This window comes from Fusarium solani, assembly GCF_023522795.1.
Source record: "Fusarium solani strain SB1 chromosome Unknown bctg00000000, whole genome shotgun sequence".
NCBI lineage: Eukaryota > Fungi > Ascomycota > Sordariomycetes > Hypocreales > Nectriaceae > Fusarium > Fusarium solani.
In genome coordinates, this window is record NW_027072157.1 from 6235164 (window position 1) to 6254193 (window position 19030).

The 19030-nt window shown below is 53.8% G+C and overlaps 6 protein-coding genes across 6 annotated transcripts; 3 read left to right on the forward strand and 3 right to left on the reverse strand.

Moving 5' to 3' along the window:
* Positions 1 to 1931: 1931 nt before the first annotated feature.
* On the forward strand, positions 1932 to 3986 carry MRS44_001984 (uncharacterized protein; the record flags this gene model as incomplete). The annotated part of the gene is made up of 3 exons (XM_046268007.2): positions 1932 to 2305; positions 2412 to 3413; positions 3518 to 3986. The coding sequence occupies 3 exons, from the start codon at positions 1932 to 1934 to the stop codon at positions 3984 to 3986; spliced, it is 1845 nt and encodes a 614-aa protein (XP_046124854.2).
* Positions 3987 to 6066: 2080 nt separating this feature from the next.
* MRS44_001985 (uncharacterized protein) lies at positions 6067 to 8064 on the forward strand (the record flags this gene model as incomplete). Its single annotated transcript, XM_046279115.2, has 3 exons — positions 6067 to 6083; positions 6573 to 6842; positions 6918 to 8064. The coding sequence occupies 3 exons, from the start codon at positions 6067 to 6069 to the stop codon at positions 8062 to 8064; spliced, it is 1434 nt and encodes a 477-aa protein (XP_046124855.2).
* Positions 8065 to 12450: 4386 nt separating this feature from the next.
* On the reverse strand, positions 12451 to 13612 carry MRS44_001986 (uncharacterized protein; the record flags this gene model as incomplete). Its single annotated transcript, XM_065623904.1, has 3 exons — positions 12451 to 12630; positions 12686 to 13371; positions 13420 to 13612. The coding sequence occupies 3 exons, from the start codon at positions 13610 to 13612 to the stop codon at positions 12451 to 12453; spliced, it is 1059 nt and encodes a 352-aa protein (XP_065480315.1).
* A 712-nt stretch (positions 13613 to 14324) lies between these two features.
* Positions 14325 to 15047, reverse strand: MRS44_001987 (uncharacterized protein; the record flags this gene model as incomplete). Its single annotated transcript, XM_046281720.2, has 4 exons — positions 14325 to 14448; positions 14501 to 14562; positions 14614 to 14871; positions 14931 to 15047. The coding sequence occupies 4 exons, from the start codon at positions 15045 to 15047 to the stop codon at positions 14325 to 14327; spliced, it is 561 nt and encodes a 186-aa protein (XP_046124858.2).
* Positions 15048 to 15443: 396 nt separating this feature from the next.
* On the forward strand, positions 15444 to 17046 carry MRS44_001988 (uncharacterized protein; the record flags this gene model as incomplete). Its single annotated transcript, XM_046272408.2, has 3 exons — positions 15444 to 15528; positions 15585 to 15905; positions 15956 to 17046. The coding sequence occupies 3 exons, from the start codon at positions 15444 to 15446 to the stop codon at positions 17044 to 17046; spliced, it is 1497 nt and encodes a 498-aa protein (XP_046124859.2).
* A 578-nt stretch (positions 17047 to 17624) lies between these two features.
* MRS44_001989 (uncharacterized protein) lies at positions 17625 to 18024 on the reverse strand (the record flags this gene model as incomplete). Its single annotated transcript, XM_046268009.2, has 2 exons — positions 17625 to 17965; positions 18012 to 18024. The coding sequence occupies 2 exons, from the start codon at positions 18022 to 18024 to the stop codon at positions 17625 to 17627; spliced, it is 354 nt and encodes a 117-aa protein (XP_046124860.2).
* Between the last annotated feature and the right edge of the window lie 1006 nt (positions 18025 to 19030).

The window sequence follows — 19030 nt, forward strand, 5'->3', positions numbered from 1 at the left end:
AATCCATGGTACTTGACCCAGAGCAGAGGACTTGTACCCTTTGGCGACCACGCCCACAATTGTCGGCCCTACAGCCTACCCACCCCTCCCCCGCGAAGCTATCCCGCACACACCCTCTCACACTCCCCTCCACTCCCTCCCCCAAGTGCAGCCCTCCAGGGCACAGGGCTATAGGGCCCTTCCCCCCGGCTGGGAGATGCCCACTCGAGAGACAGGGCTCAAGAGCCCGTAAGGCGGGCAGTTCACAGGGCTCCTCAGGCTCAGGCAGCCCGGGGCGGGGGGTTGGTTCAGGTGGTGGGCCGCGGGCATGCTCAAAGGCGGAACGCAAGCCAGATTCGACGCCGCACCCCCTTGGGTAGATTCTGCATCTCAGCCTGGAGCTCCAGTGCTATGGATGTATGTAGGTGCTCTAATGTAAGCAACGAGTGCGAGCGAGGTCAGGGGGGTTGAACAATGAACGGAGATCAAGTCATCAAGTCCGAGGATGACAGTGAACGAGAGCGAGCAACAGCGCAGGGAACTATTAGAGGAAGAGGGGAGACGATGGATCTCTCCCACATCACGATCTTTTGGCGACATGACATACAAGCGGGCGTTTGGCTACGAGTACAGCACAGTACAGCACAAATGGACCCATCATGGAACTCTGTCCAAATGAAATGCCCGCCGACGGAGCACCCAAGCACTATATGCGTGCGCCGCAGTTGGCTACAAACAGAGACATCCATGGACGGGATAAGGATAGACTGACAGGCCCAACTGACAGTTGTACGTAGTAACACATGCGCTTCGCGGCACCCTTCCATGGATGGGATCCTTTTGCCTGGATGGATGCCACCACACACGCCCCCTAAATGCGCAGGTAGGCACGCACTGATGCTACAAGGCACGGATGTGCAAACTGCATCTAGAGGCGACCCTGGGGAGGATGGACAAGTAATAGGGCACCTCGCAACTTTTCACTCTTTCAATTATTATGTGCACGCCCGTCCACACGCCCCCCATTGCACCTCTTCTTGGGGACATCTCCCACATCTTTTTCCCTCCTCGTGCTTGTTCTCTTTCCGCTTTTTTGTCCCCTCATCTTCTTGTATTTCAGTCTGCTCCCGAGGGATTTGGACTGAGAAGGAAAAACAGGGAAAAACGAAAAAAACAGGCAAAAAAACAAAAAAACACCTTGCCCAGTCCACCAACTCTAGGCGTGTGCGTACATGCTTGCGTCCGCCTCCCCGCTGTTGTCGTCACGCCTAATTCCGCCACATTCTCCTCGTGGTGAGGCTACCCTCTGGAGCGGGCTAGTCGTGGACCTCTTTCCCTTTTGCTCTTTACTGCGGTACATGGGTGCCAGTCTAGAGAGCGCCTGCCAGCTCCAGGAACAGCAACGTCAACAATCTTAACCGCCGCCCGACCTTCTCCCACCTTTCCATTCTTCAACACCACATCCCGCTCTTCAAAACTCTTTTTTTATTCGTTTCATTCCCTTCCCTCCCCCTTCTATTTCATCTACTTTCTCGCCTCTCCTTTCCCCTCTCTCCCTCTCCATCCGCCATACTCATACTCCCCCTACTAGACCAGGCCACTTTCAGAGCAACACCCCCAGCGCGCTCTGTCATTCGTCGCTTCTTTACGGCACTGGCGGCCCCAGCTGGATCTCTTGTGGTGTCTTGGACCTAGCGGCTGCTCCGAGTCCATAACATCGCCACTGCAGAACCACTCCGTCTCACCCTGCGCAACGAGTCGCCGGGAAAGGGCAGGCGAGAAAAAAGGAGGCCGCTGGCAAACGCAATTCATAGGGTACCGAAAAAAAGGGTCGTTCACGTCAGGGATCGGCCCTTCGTCATCCTAGCTCAAGCCTCCCCGAACTTCAGCTGTCATTGTCTTGCCTCGTGCTCCATCCTCAGCTCGACAGGTCAACCGCCAAGCTCAACACCATGGCCTTCCCACCACAATATAGAGACGCCGCGCCGCCTCTCCCGAGCATCATTGCCCCTCCCCCAGGCGACCGGTTCCGATCACACGCGAGTCATCACGAATTGCCTTTTGGTCGGAGTCCTGCCATGTCAATACCAGGAATCCAGACCCCCAACGACGTTCCTCCTCCTTTGCCTCCTCCTCGATATTTCCCAGGAGCTGATCAACCTGCTCCTCCCGAAGATATGGGTATCAAGCGCGAGTATACTACACATGGCTCTTTTGCCAGCGGTTACGGAAGCATGACCTCCTCATATCACGATGAACACCCCAACTACCAACGAAGGGACATTGGCCGAGACGAGGGCTATGCCAGTTACTCGTCAACCGACAGGTATGGGATTTGCGATGCTACCAGCGGCTGGCCCTGCCAATGGGCCCCCAGGAATTCTAGTGTCGACTCATTGTTCAGGGACCTCAACTAACACTGACATGAACAGGTCTCGCGAGTCCATTCCTACAAGCTTCGGTCGTCTCCACGACCACTTTCAATTCCGATCCCCTGCCGATATTGACGGTGACAGCCTTAAGAAGAAGCTTGGCCCAATTAGACTCTCCGAAAGGTCACCGCCACGATCACTTCTCAGTGCCTCAGCCGCCGAACCCTTCTCCCGGAGGCCTTCAGCAGAGGGGCGATTCCCTCCCGCGCTCAGCCTGCCCGTCCAGCTTCCCATTCACACCCGCAACAATATCCTGGGCTCCCCAGCAAGGCTGACTGAGACGCCAATTCACACTGCCATCTCCCCACGAAGCACCCCCTTCCACTACGGAGATCGGTCACCTAACGATAGCTCTGATATCGATCGCTCCCCTCGAACACGAACCAAGAGGAACAACAGCGATGATGCTACGTCAACACAGTCGAGCTATGATTTCAATGGGGAAGAGATGGACATGGAAGATGGACAATCGCTGAAGAGACTTCACATCGATGATGCCTACATGCCGGGTGGCCAGAAGCGGAGGGCAGCTAGTCCGAATGACCCCAACGATCACCTTCTCGCCATGACGGCCGATTTCTCGCGTCGACGTGACCTGAGCTCTCGTGGCTCCCCCACACGGCTTGCTACTCTGGCTCGAGGAGCTACCATGCCTTCGGTGTCGACGTCTCGATCCAACTCATACATCTCGACAATGTCCATTCCCACAACGAGCATCACTACTGCCAATTCTTATGGTCGACGTTCACCTGTAGGATTGTCACCTGGTGGCATTTCCCCCACTTCGTGCAACTCGCCTTACACGGCGCCCGTCTCCCTCAACCCCAGCCCTCGAACCTCCATCTCGGGTCGCGGCTCGGTCCACTCTAGGACCGTCTCGGGAGCTAGCACGCGCAAGATCACTGAAGTACAAAAGCCTGGCGGATCCAAGATGCAGGGTTTCTTCATGTGCGAGTGCTGCCCCAAGAAGCCAAAGCGATTCGAGACGCTCGAGGAACTCAAGTAAGTCAGATTTAATTACGACATCAGCCATCTTACGTGAAGTTGTGTCAGATGATGGTTTTACACGATTGTATGTGGAACATGGTTGCTGACAAAAAAACTAGCGCCCACGAAGCTGAGAAGCAATACGAGTGCAGCTTTTGCGGAAACCGCTTCAAGAACAAGAACGAGGCTGAGCGCCACCAAAACTCGCTCCATGTGCGTCGCCATTCGTGGTCATGCTCTGCGCTCTCTGGATATGACCGGGCCTTCCACGACTCGACCAACCGGCCTGGAGAAGCTGACACCTGTGGCTACTGCGGCGACGAATTCCCGCGGTCTGGACGCGGGCCTGGCACAGGAGTGCTCAGCGGTGGTAATGCGCCTCGACACGCCACAGACCAGGATTGGGACGAGCGGATCAAGCACCTGCAAGAGGTGCACAAGTTTAGGGAGTGCAACTCGTCCAAGAAGTTTTACCGTGCGGACCACTTCAGACAGCATCTGAAGCACAGCCACGCAGGCACGAGCGGCAAGTGGACCAACATGCTCGAGAACGCCTGTATGATGGACGAGGACCCAACCCCCCGGTAAATACTGGATAAGAAATGGAACGATCAACCACAACCCAGGTTCGGCCGCGCACACAACAAAGGGGCACTGGAGTTGAATGAGAGGTCGGCCGCCAGATGACGACGATTCTGGGGTGGTATGTTGGAAATTCAAGATGAGTGGAGGATGGGGCTGATGAAGGCGGGGTACAAAACGAGCCGTCGCCGCTAGGAGATGTCAGTGGGTCACAAAACAGCACAGGGAGCCTGGGCTGCCATGCGAGACGAGACGGGCCAAAACGCGGCCGACGACCCAAAGACCGATGATACGGATCGACAATCATCCAGCCCAGACAGCGTCTTCAAAAGGTTTGAGACGACGACAAGTCAAGACAAGGCGCGCGCACAGCACAGTTGCACAACTTTCCATCCACCCATGGGATGCGCGGCCACCCAAGCATCCCATGCTTAGCGAACGAGTTAAACGACAAATTGTGGAGAAGAAACTGTTTCGCGTTGACGGACTGTCGCAGGATGCAGATGCGGCAGGACTACAAGGCGAATCAGCGAGCGGCTAGGCGACGGGCGCTGATCTCCCGAGTCGAATCGGGGTATTCCGCGCGCAGCGAACGTGCACAGGGCGTGCTTGACCGTACCCAACTGCTGGGGTCAGTGGAGGGCTGAACCGACCAGCCATTGTGGCAGTGCCTTCGAGAGGGAGGGACAGGAAATGATGCTGCCGTGGATCATGAACCGCCCTTTCGCACCGACAAGCAAAGCAATGCGGCATTTGGACGACGTCTCGACTCGACTCGACTCAACCTTGGCTGGATAGCTAGGCGTTCCTAGCGGAGACGTCTGCATCACGACCACATGGCGTCTTTGGGCTGAGTCTCGAATGGCGAAAGGTTGGCCCGGTCTGACAGCCTCAGTTGCGTCTGGCGAGATGAGTTTTGGCGATGGAACAGCACCACTGTGGATGGCAGATGGCGAGACGGTGGCCTCTGGCCATGCGTCGGTGGAGGCGCTACTTGCTGACTGGGCTGAAGATCCCTGCTGGCAGCCTGGGCACGGTTGAGCAACCTTGACGACTGCCGGTGCCAGCTACACGAAAGAAGGTTATGACGAAAGGAACCGGGCGTTATTGACATGATCTGGGTTTACACAACAGTTTATTATTTGAGGTTGTCGCTCCTGTACAACTCGCAAGACAAAGAGGGGAGGAAATGGGCTTTACTTCGTATACATATTAGCTGACACAGCTTGATGCTGATGTCGCATGCATCATCTCATGGGTAACGGCACAAAAAGGTTCTATCATGGCAACGGACACGGAAACGGAAACGGCATTGGGACGGATGGCACTTTGATTTCATGTTTGGGTTCCTGGGCAATCAATACACAGCAGCAGAGCAGAGCAGAGCAGACGAGAAGATTTAGCAAGGTAGTGAGTGTGAAGCGATCCATACAACGTAGCAGTCAATGAACAAGAATAAAAGATGTGAAAGCAAAGCAAAGCAGACCAAGCTCGCGTCCTCCCGCCCGTGTCCCGTCCCGTCCGTCCTGTCCTGTCCCAAGTACCCGGTTACCCTTGCGATGCAACGATCGATGGTGAAACGCAGGGCTCTCAAGGCAGATGGGGGTTGTGCAGAGAGGCGTTGCAGGGTCTAATTGTTGAGGATGGCAATTTCCATGATAAAGGCCTCGTGGTTAATCTGCGATGCATGCACCCATGGTTTCAGCCTAGACGAGGTAGAAATTCAACGGTTGCTTGGCAAGGCTGTTTAAACAAGCAACCAAGTTCATGATGGGGTCCTGAGCGGAATTGCAGATACAACTAAGCTGCGAGTTGAAGACACCAGCTGCCTCTTTGGGAAATTCGTGTCCCTTGGCAAAAATGAGGGTGTGCAGTCGTCATTTCTCAGGTTGAGTTTTTTCATTCTCTTCAGCTTGGACAGAAAGAAGCTGAGCCTGGAGCTAATGCACTCTTCTTGCTCATGGATAATTATCGCTTCTTGCTCCCCTTTTACGAAGCTGTGTATTTAATTCGGTGAGAATACGGGAGGATCCAACAATGATTCTTGGCGGAGGCGGAGCAGGGTCCGGGTCACGTGGTCGACACGATGATGAAGATCGCCCTGTAAGGCTTGGGGGTCAGGGACAAGGGTCCAGGCAGCGAGGCTGGAGGCCTTTTTGAGTTTAAAAACCCAATAGCGTGGGAAGAGAGATGGACATGTTACGAAGTGCATGCCCTGTTTGGGCTAGCAGCGTGACGAGGGAAACAAAACGTCCCAGGGTTTTCGAGGTTTGCTAAGATTTGGCGTCGGGCGTGGCTTGGGGATTAATGAGACATTGAATGGAAAAAAGGGTCCATTTTGAGGGTCCTTTTTTGGGGGCTTTGTGTGGCTGGTGCATGGGAATTTCAAAGTGTGGCTAGAGCGGATGGCGGGGTAAATGCGGTTGTGGCGCGTGAAGGAGGGGCAATGGTGGAAAAAGTTGTCACTGTTGTGAATCACACCGAGATCTATACATTGAACTTTGTTGATGACTGTTGATTTTGTTGATATATTGCCAGTATTTTCTTCGAGCACGAGACATCCTTGCGATAGACGATACATATCACGCATAGACCAACTTGCGACTCCTCGACTCGCCACGAGAGACCCGAATCGCGATCCAATTCAACCTGCATCCTGGCGGACGAAAAGACCAACCGAGGCGACCACTACGCAGTCAGCGACCTGGCAGCGCAGCAAGACGAAAAGGAAGACACGCGTCTGCAGCAGTGGGAGGACCCCGGGCACCAGTTTGAAGCCGGAGAACTAGAGCTCCTCAAGCGGAGCATTGCACAGATGGCGTTGAGTCGCATCGACGGACAGGACGAGTTGTTTGTTGGTGGGTGAGTAAACTGATACCCTCGAATAAGCCCCATGTGACGCTTCATGCGTGACTCGGTTATGCTCACGCTGCATAGGCTCTGGGCTCTGCGCCGTTCCGACTCGTTGACCGACCGTCGCATCACGCACGTCCTGTCCCTTGTCCCGTTCAACCCGTCGGCACTCAAGAACTTCAAAGATGAACCCTGGATCGACTACGGAAAGGACTTTCGTCACCTCGTCATCGACATTGACGATGTGGATGACGCTGACCTGCTGATCGAGCTCCCCAAGGCTGTCAGATTCATCGAGGAAGGTCTGAGGGCGAGCCGACGCGAGGATGGAGTCAAGGTGGAGGACGCAGACGATGGGGGTGTCTCATTAGAGAAGGGAGTCGAGGATCTGAATATTGACAACAATAATGGCAAGAAGGAGAAGGGAGGCGTCTTTGTTCATTGCGCCGCCGGAAAGTCGAGGTCGGTCTCTGCGGTTATTGCTTACCTGCTCTGGCGCTATCCGAACCGGTTCGACCCCAATATCACGCCAACGGCCATCTCGGACCCGAGCCACGCCATCCCACAGTCCGATTTGAATCGCTCGCGAAAAGACACGGCTCAGGAAGCGGTCCACGCCGCTCTTACCTTTGTTCGACGCACCCGCCCCATGGCCGAACCCAACCCTGGATTCATGGATCAACTCGCCCTGTGGTGGGAGATGGGATGCCCCGATGACGTCGAGGCTCACCCAGTCTACCAGCGGTGGGCTTACAAGCGTGAGGTGGAGGAGAACCTTGCCGTCGGCCAGGCACCTTCGAGGCTCCGTTTCGAGGACGAGGGAGCTCAGCCTCGTGACGAATCGGGAGTCAGTCTACGATGTAAGAAGTGTCGTCGCACCCTGGTCACAGCCCCCTTCATCATCGATCACCGTCAGCCTGACAAGAGCTCGCCTGCGACTCCCTGCCAGCACTTCTTTGTCGAGCCGCTGAGCTGGATGCGAAGCGTGCTGGAGAAGGGCGAGCTCAACGGACGGCTGCTATGCCCCAACGCCAAGTGCGGTGCGGGCGTGGGTCGGTACGACTGGAAGGGATTCCGGTGCTCTTGCGGGGGATGGGTGACACCGGCGTTCTCGCTGCAGAGGGCGAGGGTGGATGATGTGGTGAAGCGGCCGGTAGGGCTGGGCGCCAGCCAGAGCATGGGTATCCGGATGCCGCCCGGTGCAGCAGCTACGCGAAGCGGAAACTTGTGAGAAGCAAGTGTGATTCTACTGCAGGTGGCAGAAGCCCCCGCGAGGTCGCCGACCCGAAGTCCCAAATGTCCGATACCAGGCTCCGACGCCGAGAGGATGGCCGGGGACCCACCGGGCCCCGAGCTCGGCTGCAGAACCGGGGACAGACTGGATGTCTCTACACACACGATAGCTTCTCCTCTGTCCAACAAGGAAGATTCCGCCCTCGATCCTTGCATCGCCTTGTCGAAAGAAGGTATGGGTAGCGAGCCGGCCACTGAGAGAGTGGGCGAATGCGCAGTGGGGTATGTGCATTCTCACACAGGCGGGAGGCAGACAGTTAGGGCTTACAGGGCGTGTCGTGAAAAAACGTGCGTGTGTGCAAGGCAGGCCAGTCCATGCATGAGGTGTCATAGAGGGGGATAGACAGCAGAGCCGGGAGGTTCGGAGGGTATAGAAGGGTATGCATACTCGGAGGGATCATCAGAGGCAAAAGACGGGAGGATCGGATGGTTCCTGGAGATGGGAAGAGGGCACGCCAGACGGCATTGGGAAATAAGATTGCGAGGCAGAAGCATCCGACGAGTTTCAATAATGGCCCGTCTTGGTCTTTTGACATCAGCACTAGGGTCCCCCGGCCGATCATACCTGTCAGACATGGTGTCTTGGATTTGCGATCTCAACCAGGCAGAAAGAAGAAAGAAGAGGACACACTGGGACAACATGATGACCCGCCTAACGAGGCTGATGACGGGCTGCCAAGTGAAGAGATGGCCCCTCTCGGGCACACACGACATGACATGGGGAGGACGGACGTGTTCTCGAATGTCATGGCCCCTTGTCGGGCGATGCCTATTCTGTGGTCAGCGATATCCATCTCGGACAGGCATGATCCGAAAGAAGAGATCCCCGCTCACTCTGCCTGGGGCGGCGGCGGTGCGCTATGGTATAGTTCGCCCAGGTTGGCTTTTTTGCTTGTTTTTTATTTACTAGTGCCAGTAGCAGCCTTGGAAGGATCAGCACGATTTAGAATCACCGTCTTACTGTTTCGAAAAATGGAGAGGGGAGGGGAAAACACCCCCTCAGACTCGGACTCCGCCACCGTAAGGCTGAACGCCCTATCGGTTCCAGGACCAATGAGAGATTCGCAACATTACAAAGACTGCCTACAGTACAAGAAGCAATGCCCGGATATCGTGGGCTTTGCCAAGACCCTGGTCAAAAAGGTGGTGTTGGTGGTTTTGCCTAGATGGGGCTGAAAGAGAGAAGTGAGTGTCAGCAAGGCAGCCAGCCACGTTGGCGGGAACACACTCGATTGGATGACTCTTTTCAGCTCTCGATCAATGATCTGAGTGGATTTTGTTATTGTTTTGTCGTTCTATTTTTTGCGATCTATGATTGTATCAAGCTTCTGACAAGTGGCTGGCTAACCTAGCTAAAACAGTACTTGCCTGCTTACGACTGTGGATTCTCTCCTTGTGGAGTTCCCCTCGCTTCTCGGCGGTTACCTTATGGGGCATTTATTGGAATCTCGTCGTCCTGTTTTGGGCTGATTTTGCGCCTTTTTGCTATGGGCCTTGATGTGTGTGCGATAGGCTGCGGAAGTGTTAGTGGCCTCAGACCATCAACTCCACTACCTGTGCCAAGAGCTCGCAACCATGGGATGCCACGGGAGAGGAGAGCTTCTCTTGATGGAGAGAAGTCTTGTCATGCGGTGGCCATAGCTTCAACTGACAAAGAAGGTGATGACGTCTTGACGAGCGTTGTTCCCAAAGCTATCACTGACATGGTTCTAGGATACCCACCCTCCCTCGAGTCTTGATACCTTCTTTGGAGGACGCAGCAAAACAACAATGCGGGACACGGATCACGAGGCTCTCCGCGTTTTTTGTGTTGCAGAACCAACCTGCTTTTACTTGTTTACGCTTTCGATCTAGCGTCGTCGAACCACACCCTATCTACCCGTTGCGTGCCTCATCGAACAAGGCCCTTTTTATCCATCTGACTGCATGGTCACTCTATGCCGAGTAGAGACTAAACCCGCGATAGTGCTATGCAAGCCAGGACGGCATCGCCCACCCTCTCTGCGGCAGTGACGGGAATTGCAGATGCCGTTGGGACAAATATTTACAGTACTTACTTCTGGCGCTGCGTATAGCCTCAATGGTCGTTGGTCTACACCCCCCTGGAACTCCCGACGTGCCGAGCGCCTTGTCAGCCCTACGTCTCTTACTACGCCCCGGTGGAGAAAGATGGCTGATCGGGATTCAATAACGCACCGCGCGGCTTTCCTCCAGATCAAGAGAGCCTTTTCGCTCTGGACAAGGTTGTTCCAGCAAAGCCCTAGAAGGCGATGAGGGTGGGAGGGTATTCCTTCGAACCGTGGGTCCGGGCTGACAGGTCTCCCACGCCCCCTTCACTCTTTGAGAGAGGTACTTGGTGTCTGACGGAGCTCATGTACCTCTTGTCTCTACACCCTTTGTGTCCTCAGCACGCCATCGGTGTGTGTGAGAGTGCCGTGGGTGCGGAAAGCTGCGCGCGGTACGATCCATTGTTGTAACCCCAACCCACCGACCGGGCTTACTGGGGAGAGAAGCTACTCTACGGGCGGTGTGTGTGTGCCTTTTCTTTTTCTCGGTGAGATGTTAAGATTTGGTTTGTTCGGTGAATCATGGGCTTCTACGGGACTGAGAAGTTCACACTCCCCCTTGCTTATGGGTCGAAGTGACGTCTTGGTGCTTGAGGGAGAAATGACGCGAGTGAGAGATATATCGGACTCGGAGACGATCACTGCAGTTGACCTGCATCAGCATGAAAAAAGGTGGTGCTATGTGTTCTTGCAGAGAGACTTGCAACATTGGCCTGCGTCAAGACTAGCCCGCTGACGCAGTCACATCCCATCCCATCCCCCGACCACCGTCGGCCGACATGGAACACAGCACACAAAGCCCGCCGGTACAAGAGAGACGGATGGGTAATATCGCTTGAGTAGAGTCACATGTTGCTACTGCATCCTCATGTCAGCCCTATAATGGACTTACTGTGGAGAATTACAATGAAGGGGTTTGGAATCAAGAATCTCACGATGCTTGCTTTTTGGTCCGCTCGCCAAACGGCATCTTCCACCCTGATCAGGCACTTTGGTCAAGCAAGGTCCAAGCGACAACCACCGCTCACAGGCGGGGGTTATTGTCTTTTGGTGATGCGTCCTGCGGTCATCAGGCGAGCAAGGAGGGGGGAGGTCAGACGTCAAGATCGCTTTTGTGTGTCATGGTTGTTGCGATTTGACGGTTTCGGATCCGAATCTGTTGTCCATCGCCGATGGATGTGTCTACTTTTGGTCACACACATGGATACACAGAGAGGGAAAAAGGTTTTTGACTTGTTCTTTTCTTACGAGCACACCTAATGTTGTGGGGGGATGAGGGTTTGGACATGTATGTACTGTATGTATGCTTGGCTTTTGTGTGTTGGCTGCAATGGAACTCGAGCATATCTCGCCTCCCACATGCAGCAGCAACTCCTCAACTAGAGTGTCTCGATACTCTCGCTCTCGCTATTCGCGCCAAGACCGAGCCGACAAGTCGTTGTCGTTCTCGTTCCCTGTGATGACCCATTCCCCGGCGACGCGGGTAAGCACTAAGCAGACCACCTCGCATGACTTCCCAGATCCGCGCACCCTGAGCGTCGCATTCCCAACCTTCGACCCCCTCATGCGAGATTTGGAAGAATCCCATGTTCTTGTTTCTGGTCCGTCGGATGTAGCATTTCGGATGTAGCATTTTTGTGCGTGTTTTAAGCGGGAAAGGAAGGTCTGGATGTCGAGGAACAGGGGGAGGAGAATCTACTGCAAGGATGGGATGGGATGTTTGCTTTGGCAGGGTTCGGGGTTATGGGGATCGCGTTTTGCAAAGTCCGGTTTGTCAAGCTCGGAGAGTTTATGGAGAGTTTTTGAGTGATCCAATCATGGTTGTCGTTGTCTTGGACATGTATCGAGATGGATGTTTGAGCAGCTTCGCCGAAGGCTGTGTATCTTTCTCTGTATAGAACTACCTAGGTGAGTTAAGAGTAAACTTGTATTATCCCCGGTATGGAAATAGGTAGCATTAGAGTAAACTCATGTTATCCCCTTTATGAAAGGAGTATGAGAGGAGCTTCAGGTTACATACTCCTATTTATGACCTGAGAGTAACTTCTACAATCTTCTATAACGAAGTAGCTAATATGTGAGTAAACTGATATCATCCTCGATATGGAATGAAGGGCATAAGAAGCGCTTTGGACTATGTGCGTAAGGCTATGTGCCTGAGGCTGCGTATTATTATGTGTATAGAAGTAGCCAATACAACAGTACACTTCAAAAGTTAAGGATAACTTCTCCCTAACCTCTGCCCAAATCTGCCCCAATCACTGTGTTGGTGACCATGGTGGTGCTTGTGCTTGCGTTGGAATAATAGGGTGACCGTAACTGTTCATGGGAGGTGGAAGAAGGTGGCCTATGATACCCTCGGTGCGCCGCGTAAGAAGAGGCTCATTGATCTGAAACCAGGAATGCCCTTCAGGCCGCTTCAAATACGCCAAACCGTCCTGAATCAGTAAGTTGATGTGCCTGACGGTGTGTAAGCGAGGCCTCCATCCATACCTTGAAGTACAGCTTTACTCCTTTGCCGTCTTGGATGCGGACGAAACGCTGAGTATGTAACGGGCTTCCTCCGGTTTTGCGATCAATACAACATATGCCACGGGGATCGAGAGTAACCCTGGCTGGCCCCGGTTGAGGGCTTTGAGGGCTAGCAAGCACCGGAACGGCGTCTCCGCGTTTCCAGGATACCACTTCTTGGAGAGCGAACCAGACACAATGGGGAGTGAAGGCGCGGAGCTCAAGGGAAGTGGCCATGACTCGCACTGCGTCCAAGAAAGGAGAGCCCACGTAGAGCCTGGCGATGATGGAAATGACCTCGTTCGGTAGACTCTCAAGCTGGCCTAAGCCAAGCTGCGCGGCTGTTTTGAGAAAGGCGGCAACGGAGACATCCCGTGGGAAGCGGATCGTGTAGTGACGGTTGAAAGGCGCCTTGTCGAATCCACGGAAGGTCAATGCTGTGGCCAGACGATCGCGCATGTGATGGAAGACTGCGCGCGGAGGGCTACGTCCGAAGAACAGAAAGAAGCAATGAAGGTGGGTGAGGGCGGCACCAGGGGGCAAGCTCTTGTCGCGTCCGATGCTGCAGAAGCACAGTCCGTCGCCTTGCCAAAGGGTATGGCCTGGACGAAGCCGAACACGCGTCGAGACGGAATTCCAGGGTCCTCTCGGGAAGGTCTTGGAGTATACTGTTGTGCTTATCAGCCCAGATACACAAATACATGTGATTGACTCACTGATCATGCAGTAGGATCCTTCTGACAATTCTTTGTCACAGACGCCGCAGTTGATATTGACATGAAGATGGTGTAGGTCAAAGCACTGCTGAATCGACGGCAAACTAGATGCGGCTCTTCGTACCGTGAACATCATCGACGTCGAGGGAGGCCCAAAACGAGGTGGCAATGGAAGCAAGGGGCGAGAACTCATTGTGGAAGACTACTGGGGGTAGTTTGATGATGATGGGAGAGAGAAGTGTCGACGTTGACCTGAGTGGATGAGGGATCCGTTGGCATCACATGAGCGAGGCTCCTTCCAACTATCAGATTGCAGGCCAGTGGCTCCTGGCAATGAAGGGTAGGCGCTTCACCCAACTATAAGGGCATTAGCACACCCTCTACTAAAGATGTTTAATAAATTGATCAGTAAAACAGATCTAAAATATTACTATCTTGACATATCTTTGTATAGATACCGTCTTGAACCTTGAGAGCGCTTAGACCTTTACTACCTCTTAACCCACGCATCACAGCACCACAAGTGCAAGTGTTGACCAAGAAAATACCTAGAAACAGTGTTTAGATGTGCATGTTGTGTATCTCGGGGAGATGAATATAGCACAGAAAGGGCTCTGTTGAACAACTGGGTCTCAGGGTTGATGAGCTCCAGCAGAGGTAAACCAGGGGACCATTGAACTTGGAGAGTGAGGCGGCAAAGGCAAGGAGAGGAATAGCAAAAACGAGAATAATTCTTTGCAATGCACGGATCTTGTTATCATCCCTATGCCTCGGTCGAAATAGATGCCTTCCAGGTTGATCTGAATAGGGGTCGACGTGATGCCACTGGGCTGAATGCAGCTTGTACGCCGTCACGCACACAAGGGAGATCGTCGCTCAGAATCTATGGGAGACCTAGAAACAATTCATCCCCTACTGGGGGCATCCGTGGGGACGGATGGAAAGTAACCGGGCTTTGACATTCGTTCCCGTTGGAGTTTTGCCGCCTCGGCTTGTCGCTTCTTCATCAACCTCTGCTGGTAAAACGAGCTGTAATTGTCAGAGAGTGTCAATCATGCAGGGAGAAGAATACGGGTGATACCTCTTTAGCTCAAACACGCGGGGCTCTTCGGGTTCAGGCGTTGGTTTGTCCTCTTCTTTGTCCTGCATATCATCAGTCTGGTGCAGATATCGTCAGGGTCGAAGGAAACACACCTTGGTCTCATCGTCCTTTTCCTTCTCATCCTTGTCCTTGTCTTTATCGTCATCTTTGCCCTTCTTCTTATCCTTGTCCTTCTTGTCCTTGTCCTCCTTCTCCTTCTTCTTGCGCTGCTTCTCCTCGTACTCCTTCTTGACCCGCTCCTTTTCCTCCTCTAACTCCTTCTCACGCTTGGCTTTCTCAGCCTCCTCATCAACCTTGGGTGTGCAAAAGTAGCGGTCCTTGAGATGGACGGGACACACAAAGAAAAAGTCCTACCGGGGCGACTGCATAAGCCTCATGTTCCATCATGCCGCTTCCCGCTACTCGTTACCTTTTGGTCTGGCGTGATCAGCACCGACGTGCTGGACTTGTAGCAGATGTCGCAGGTCTTGGCTGCCGTGTCGGCGACCTTGCGGTGTGTGTAGAGATTGGGGAATGGGGTCGTCATGACGATATATCGCTTTGCATAGAATAACTCTTTGAAACCCGACACGAGCGATGAACCCTTTCACCGACAGATACGCTTCACCTTCAGTGAATTGATGCCCGTCGCGGGGAAGCCCCTGACGTCAGGCGCTGAAAGCCCCCTGAAATCACCTGCAAGCCACCAAAGTTATAGGGGGCCTCAGGTTAAGCGCCGGGGAACCTGACTAATAAGCGCCCGGCGTCATGAATGGATTGGATTGGATCGTTATCTTATCGCACTCTTTTGGAAATTGACCATGACGATGCGCCCGTCCTTTCACCACCAACAAACCTGCAACAATTCTTTTCACCTGCATCAACACCCAATCTCACCAAAAAAGCTGTGTTATTGTTCACAGCGTAGGCGATTGGAGCAGCCATGGGTGTCTCGCTTGATACAGAGAAGCTGGGCTCCCTCTTCCAGGCCCGCCCAGACATTCTGCAAGGCATCCAGAGGGCAGCAGGTAAACAATACCCCTGAGCAGGCTGTGACAACTTGTTACTGACTTTTTTTCGCCAGATTCTCCAGGACGAATCGCCCTGTTCAACGAAATCGCGAACCATGTCTACGATCAACTTCAGGGAAGTTGCGAACCCGCGCACAAGAAGAGGAGAGTCGATGTCCAGCAGACCAACGGAACCGCGAATGGAACAAAGGCCAGCGTGAAGCCAGAGACCAACGCCGCGGACGAGCCCGTGCTCTTGGAGATCAAGGAGATTTCGGTTTCGGTGCCACAGAGAAAAAAGTTTGAGCTGTGCTTTACAGCGAACCACTTCTATGCTCGCGCTCCTGGAACGACGGCTCCCATTCCGGCCATAACACATGCCTGGTCTGACATTGGTGCGTGATTGATGGCTTCTCAGCCTAGTCTTTCTGCTAACACGAAATAGAGTACGCCTTTTACCTTCCCGTGCCCGAGAAGGCCCAAGTTCAGCACAACTACGTCCTGTTCCCCAGAGGAACCTGCCTCCCTTCCAAGACGAACCCTCCCACGATAGAGCCGCTCGTCTTCACAGTACCCGCGACCGCCCCGAAGCAGGGCACCATCGGAGGCCCCGAGGCCGGAGCCGCAGCTGCTGTGTCGGACAACTACAAGTCCCTCTTTCACTGGGCCTTTGGACGGTACCTCAAGCCCGCAGGCAACAATGTCGACATCACCTCCGCCGACCCAAACAAGTTCCAGAGCATGGTCCGACAGCCCCATCGACCAAACGAAAAGGCCGTGCATGTCAAGGCCTTTAGAGGCTCCAAGGATGGATACCTCTTTTTCCTCGAGAACGGCATTTTCTGGGGCTTCAAGAAGCCTCTCATGTTCATCCCACTAAACCGCATCGCTGCGACCAGCTACACAAACATTCTGCAGAGGACGTTTAATATCGTCACAGAAGTCTTTGCGGGCGAAGGCGACGCGACCGAGGAGCTCGAGTTCTCCATGTTGGACCAGGAGGATTACGGCGGTATTGATGAGTACATCAAGCGCAACCGCCTGCAGGATCGCAGCATGGCTGAGCAGAGAAAGGCGAAGCTAGAGTTGGCTGAGAACCGAGGACCTAAGAAGAATGCCGAGGAGAATGGTGAAGCTACAGAAGGAGAAGCCGGCCAGGAGGGCATGTCTGAGCTTCAAAAGGCGCAGCTCGAGGCTGAGCAGGAGCTGCAGGATGAAGAGGATGAGGACGAAGAGGACTATGATCCTGGTAGCGATGCTGACAGTGACGGATCGGGAGATTCGAGCGATGACGACGACGATGATGATGACGACGACGACGACGAGGATGAGGAAGAGGATGGCGAAGGAGAAGGAGAGGGAGAAGAGGAAGCAGCTCAAGAGGAGGAGGAGCCAGAGCCTGAGGTCGCTGCACCGCCACCTGCTAAGAAGCCCGCAGCGCAAGTTCCTGTGAAAACAGGCTGGGCAGCCCTCAGAAGCGTCCCTCGAGCCACCGAGAGCATGGACCTAGACGAGGAGAAGTTTGACGTTGTCTAGAGGAGGAGTCGGGTTGTACAGTACGGTATCACTAGCATGATAGATACGGTCGGGTTAAGCACGATGTATGACATACATTAGGAAGAGGCGCCGTCCTCCATGAACATGTTACACTTTTGGCGTTGCGATCGAGCTTGATAGGATGTAACTTGTGTTTGAGTGTCTGATGTAGGTCTTTTCTAACGAGAAAGGAAAGACGAAAAAGACAGGGATTTGAGCCTGGTGAAGGCCGTTGATGGTATCATAACGGAACAAGAGACAATTAACAAAGCCACCCAAACAGTTTAGGCCTTCATTTCTCCTTCAATCTTGCATTGCTGCAATGCCTTTACTTCTGCCAGCAGCGCACCTCGGTACGACCGCTACGGTGGTAATCTGCGAGCGGAACGCCGCACTTGTAACGTCAGCGTCGTGTTTAGATAGAGGACATCTCGGACTTACATTGGCACAGCGGTGGTGCACATCCTTGAGTGACGAGATGCAATACGGGATACATCCCAAGCAACTCACGAAACATACCAACGCCGCAGCGGCACTAACATGGTCAATATCCATCTTTCAACCTTTCTCAAAGAAACTCACTGTGTAAAGCCACCAGCCTCGGCCGTTGTGACGGTAAAGTCCCTCACGCCGCAACTCGGACACACGACTGGCGCACTCTGGCTCTGCAGGCTCTGGAGCGGCACGCTGTTGAGGTTCTGCTGCGGCGGCTGGCCATGAGACTGTGGCGGTTGACCTTGAGACTGCGGTGGGAAGTCATTCGGGTTGTGGATATGGGCTGGAGGGGGAGAACCCGGGTTCGTGAGAGGCGGCTGGGCGAGGGGAGAGGAAAAGTCCCGATTGTTGTAGGTCGGCGGTTGGTCTTGGTTGACCGCTTGGTTCGTGGTGAAGGCGGGGTGTTGTTCGTTCTGAGGGGGAGCTTGGAGAGTTAGTGATAATGCTATGTAGTTTGATGAAGGACATACTTGGCTTCTCCATTGTGGACAACTGAGGATAGAGTGGATGGTGTTTGATGCTTGAGACTTCCAGGTTTGGTGTTTTGGAGCGCCAGAGGTCTTAAGAAACACGGCCAAGAGTAGATATGAAGTCACAGCAATGGGGCGATGCGATGATCCATGATGAAACGGTCTGCCCTACCAAGTCTGCCTTGACACCATGATCGGTCAGATATTCACTTGTTTGGTTGTCGTCCCGGGTCATACGGGGCTGTTTTTAGAAGTTGCCTGACCACCATAGAGGATAAAAAGCCATTGGTTCAAGAGTCTATTGGGTAGTGGCGAGGAGGGTGGTGAGAATGAGCCGGCGGTGTCAAATATTCAGTTTACGTCTTACAACGGCATTTTCCACTTTGAGAGACTGCGCCTCGGAGGATCAACGGTCATGGACAGGGCTCTAGAATCCTGCGTCATGTCACGTAACCTGTCACAGTGAAAACCTGGAAGTGTCGCATGAAGAAGATCAACATGGATTGAAGTTGGAAGTTGGATGTGAGTGGTCGGCTGAGTGTCATGAGCTTGGTGTGTTGGCGGTTGAGATGTGGCTGTGGGGGTGGCTGTGGCTGGTGATCTGCGCTGTGGCGAGAGCTAGACGAGGAGGTTCTGAGTGAATCAGTGAGAATTTCCCCATGATGGGTGCATTATTCTTTCATTCATGATGTTGGTGTCACTGATAGTTTGGAGAAGGCCTTGCCAGTTGGGAACTGAGTGGCTGCGTACACTGGGTCACACCCAGCAGCTCCCTGTCTCCATGGCATGACTTCACTATCTTATCATCAGCTCTTATCTTATCATCCCATCACCGGACATTTCCCGCTCACCGCCCACACGTGACTCTCAACTCCAAAGGTTTCAATCCACCATCGCAGCAAAGCGGCATCACGACGAGCGGCATCTGAACCTCCGAGTCCCGACTCCCAACACCCTCAATTGGATCTCCAGAGGATACCTACTGAGCAATCATGTCGGGCCGTCACAAGGCTATCCGC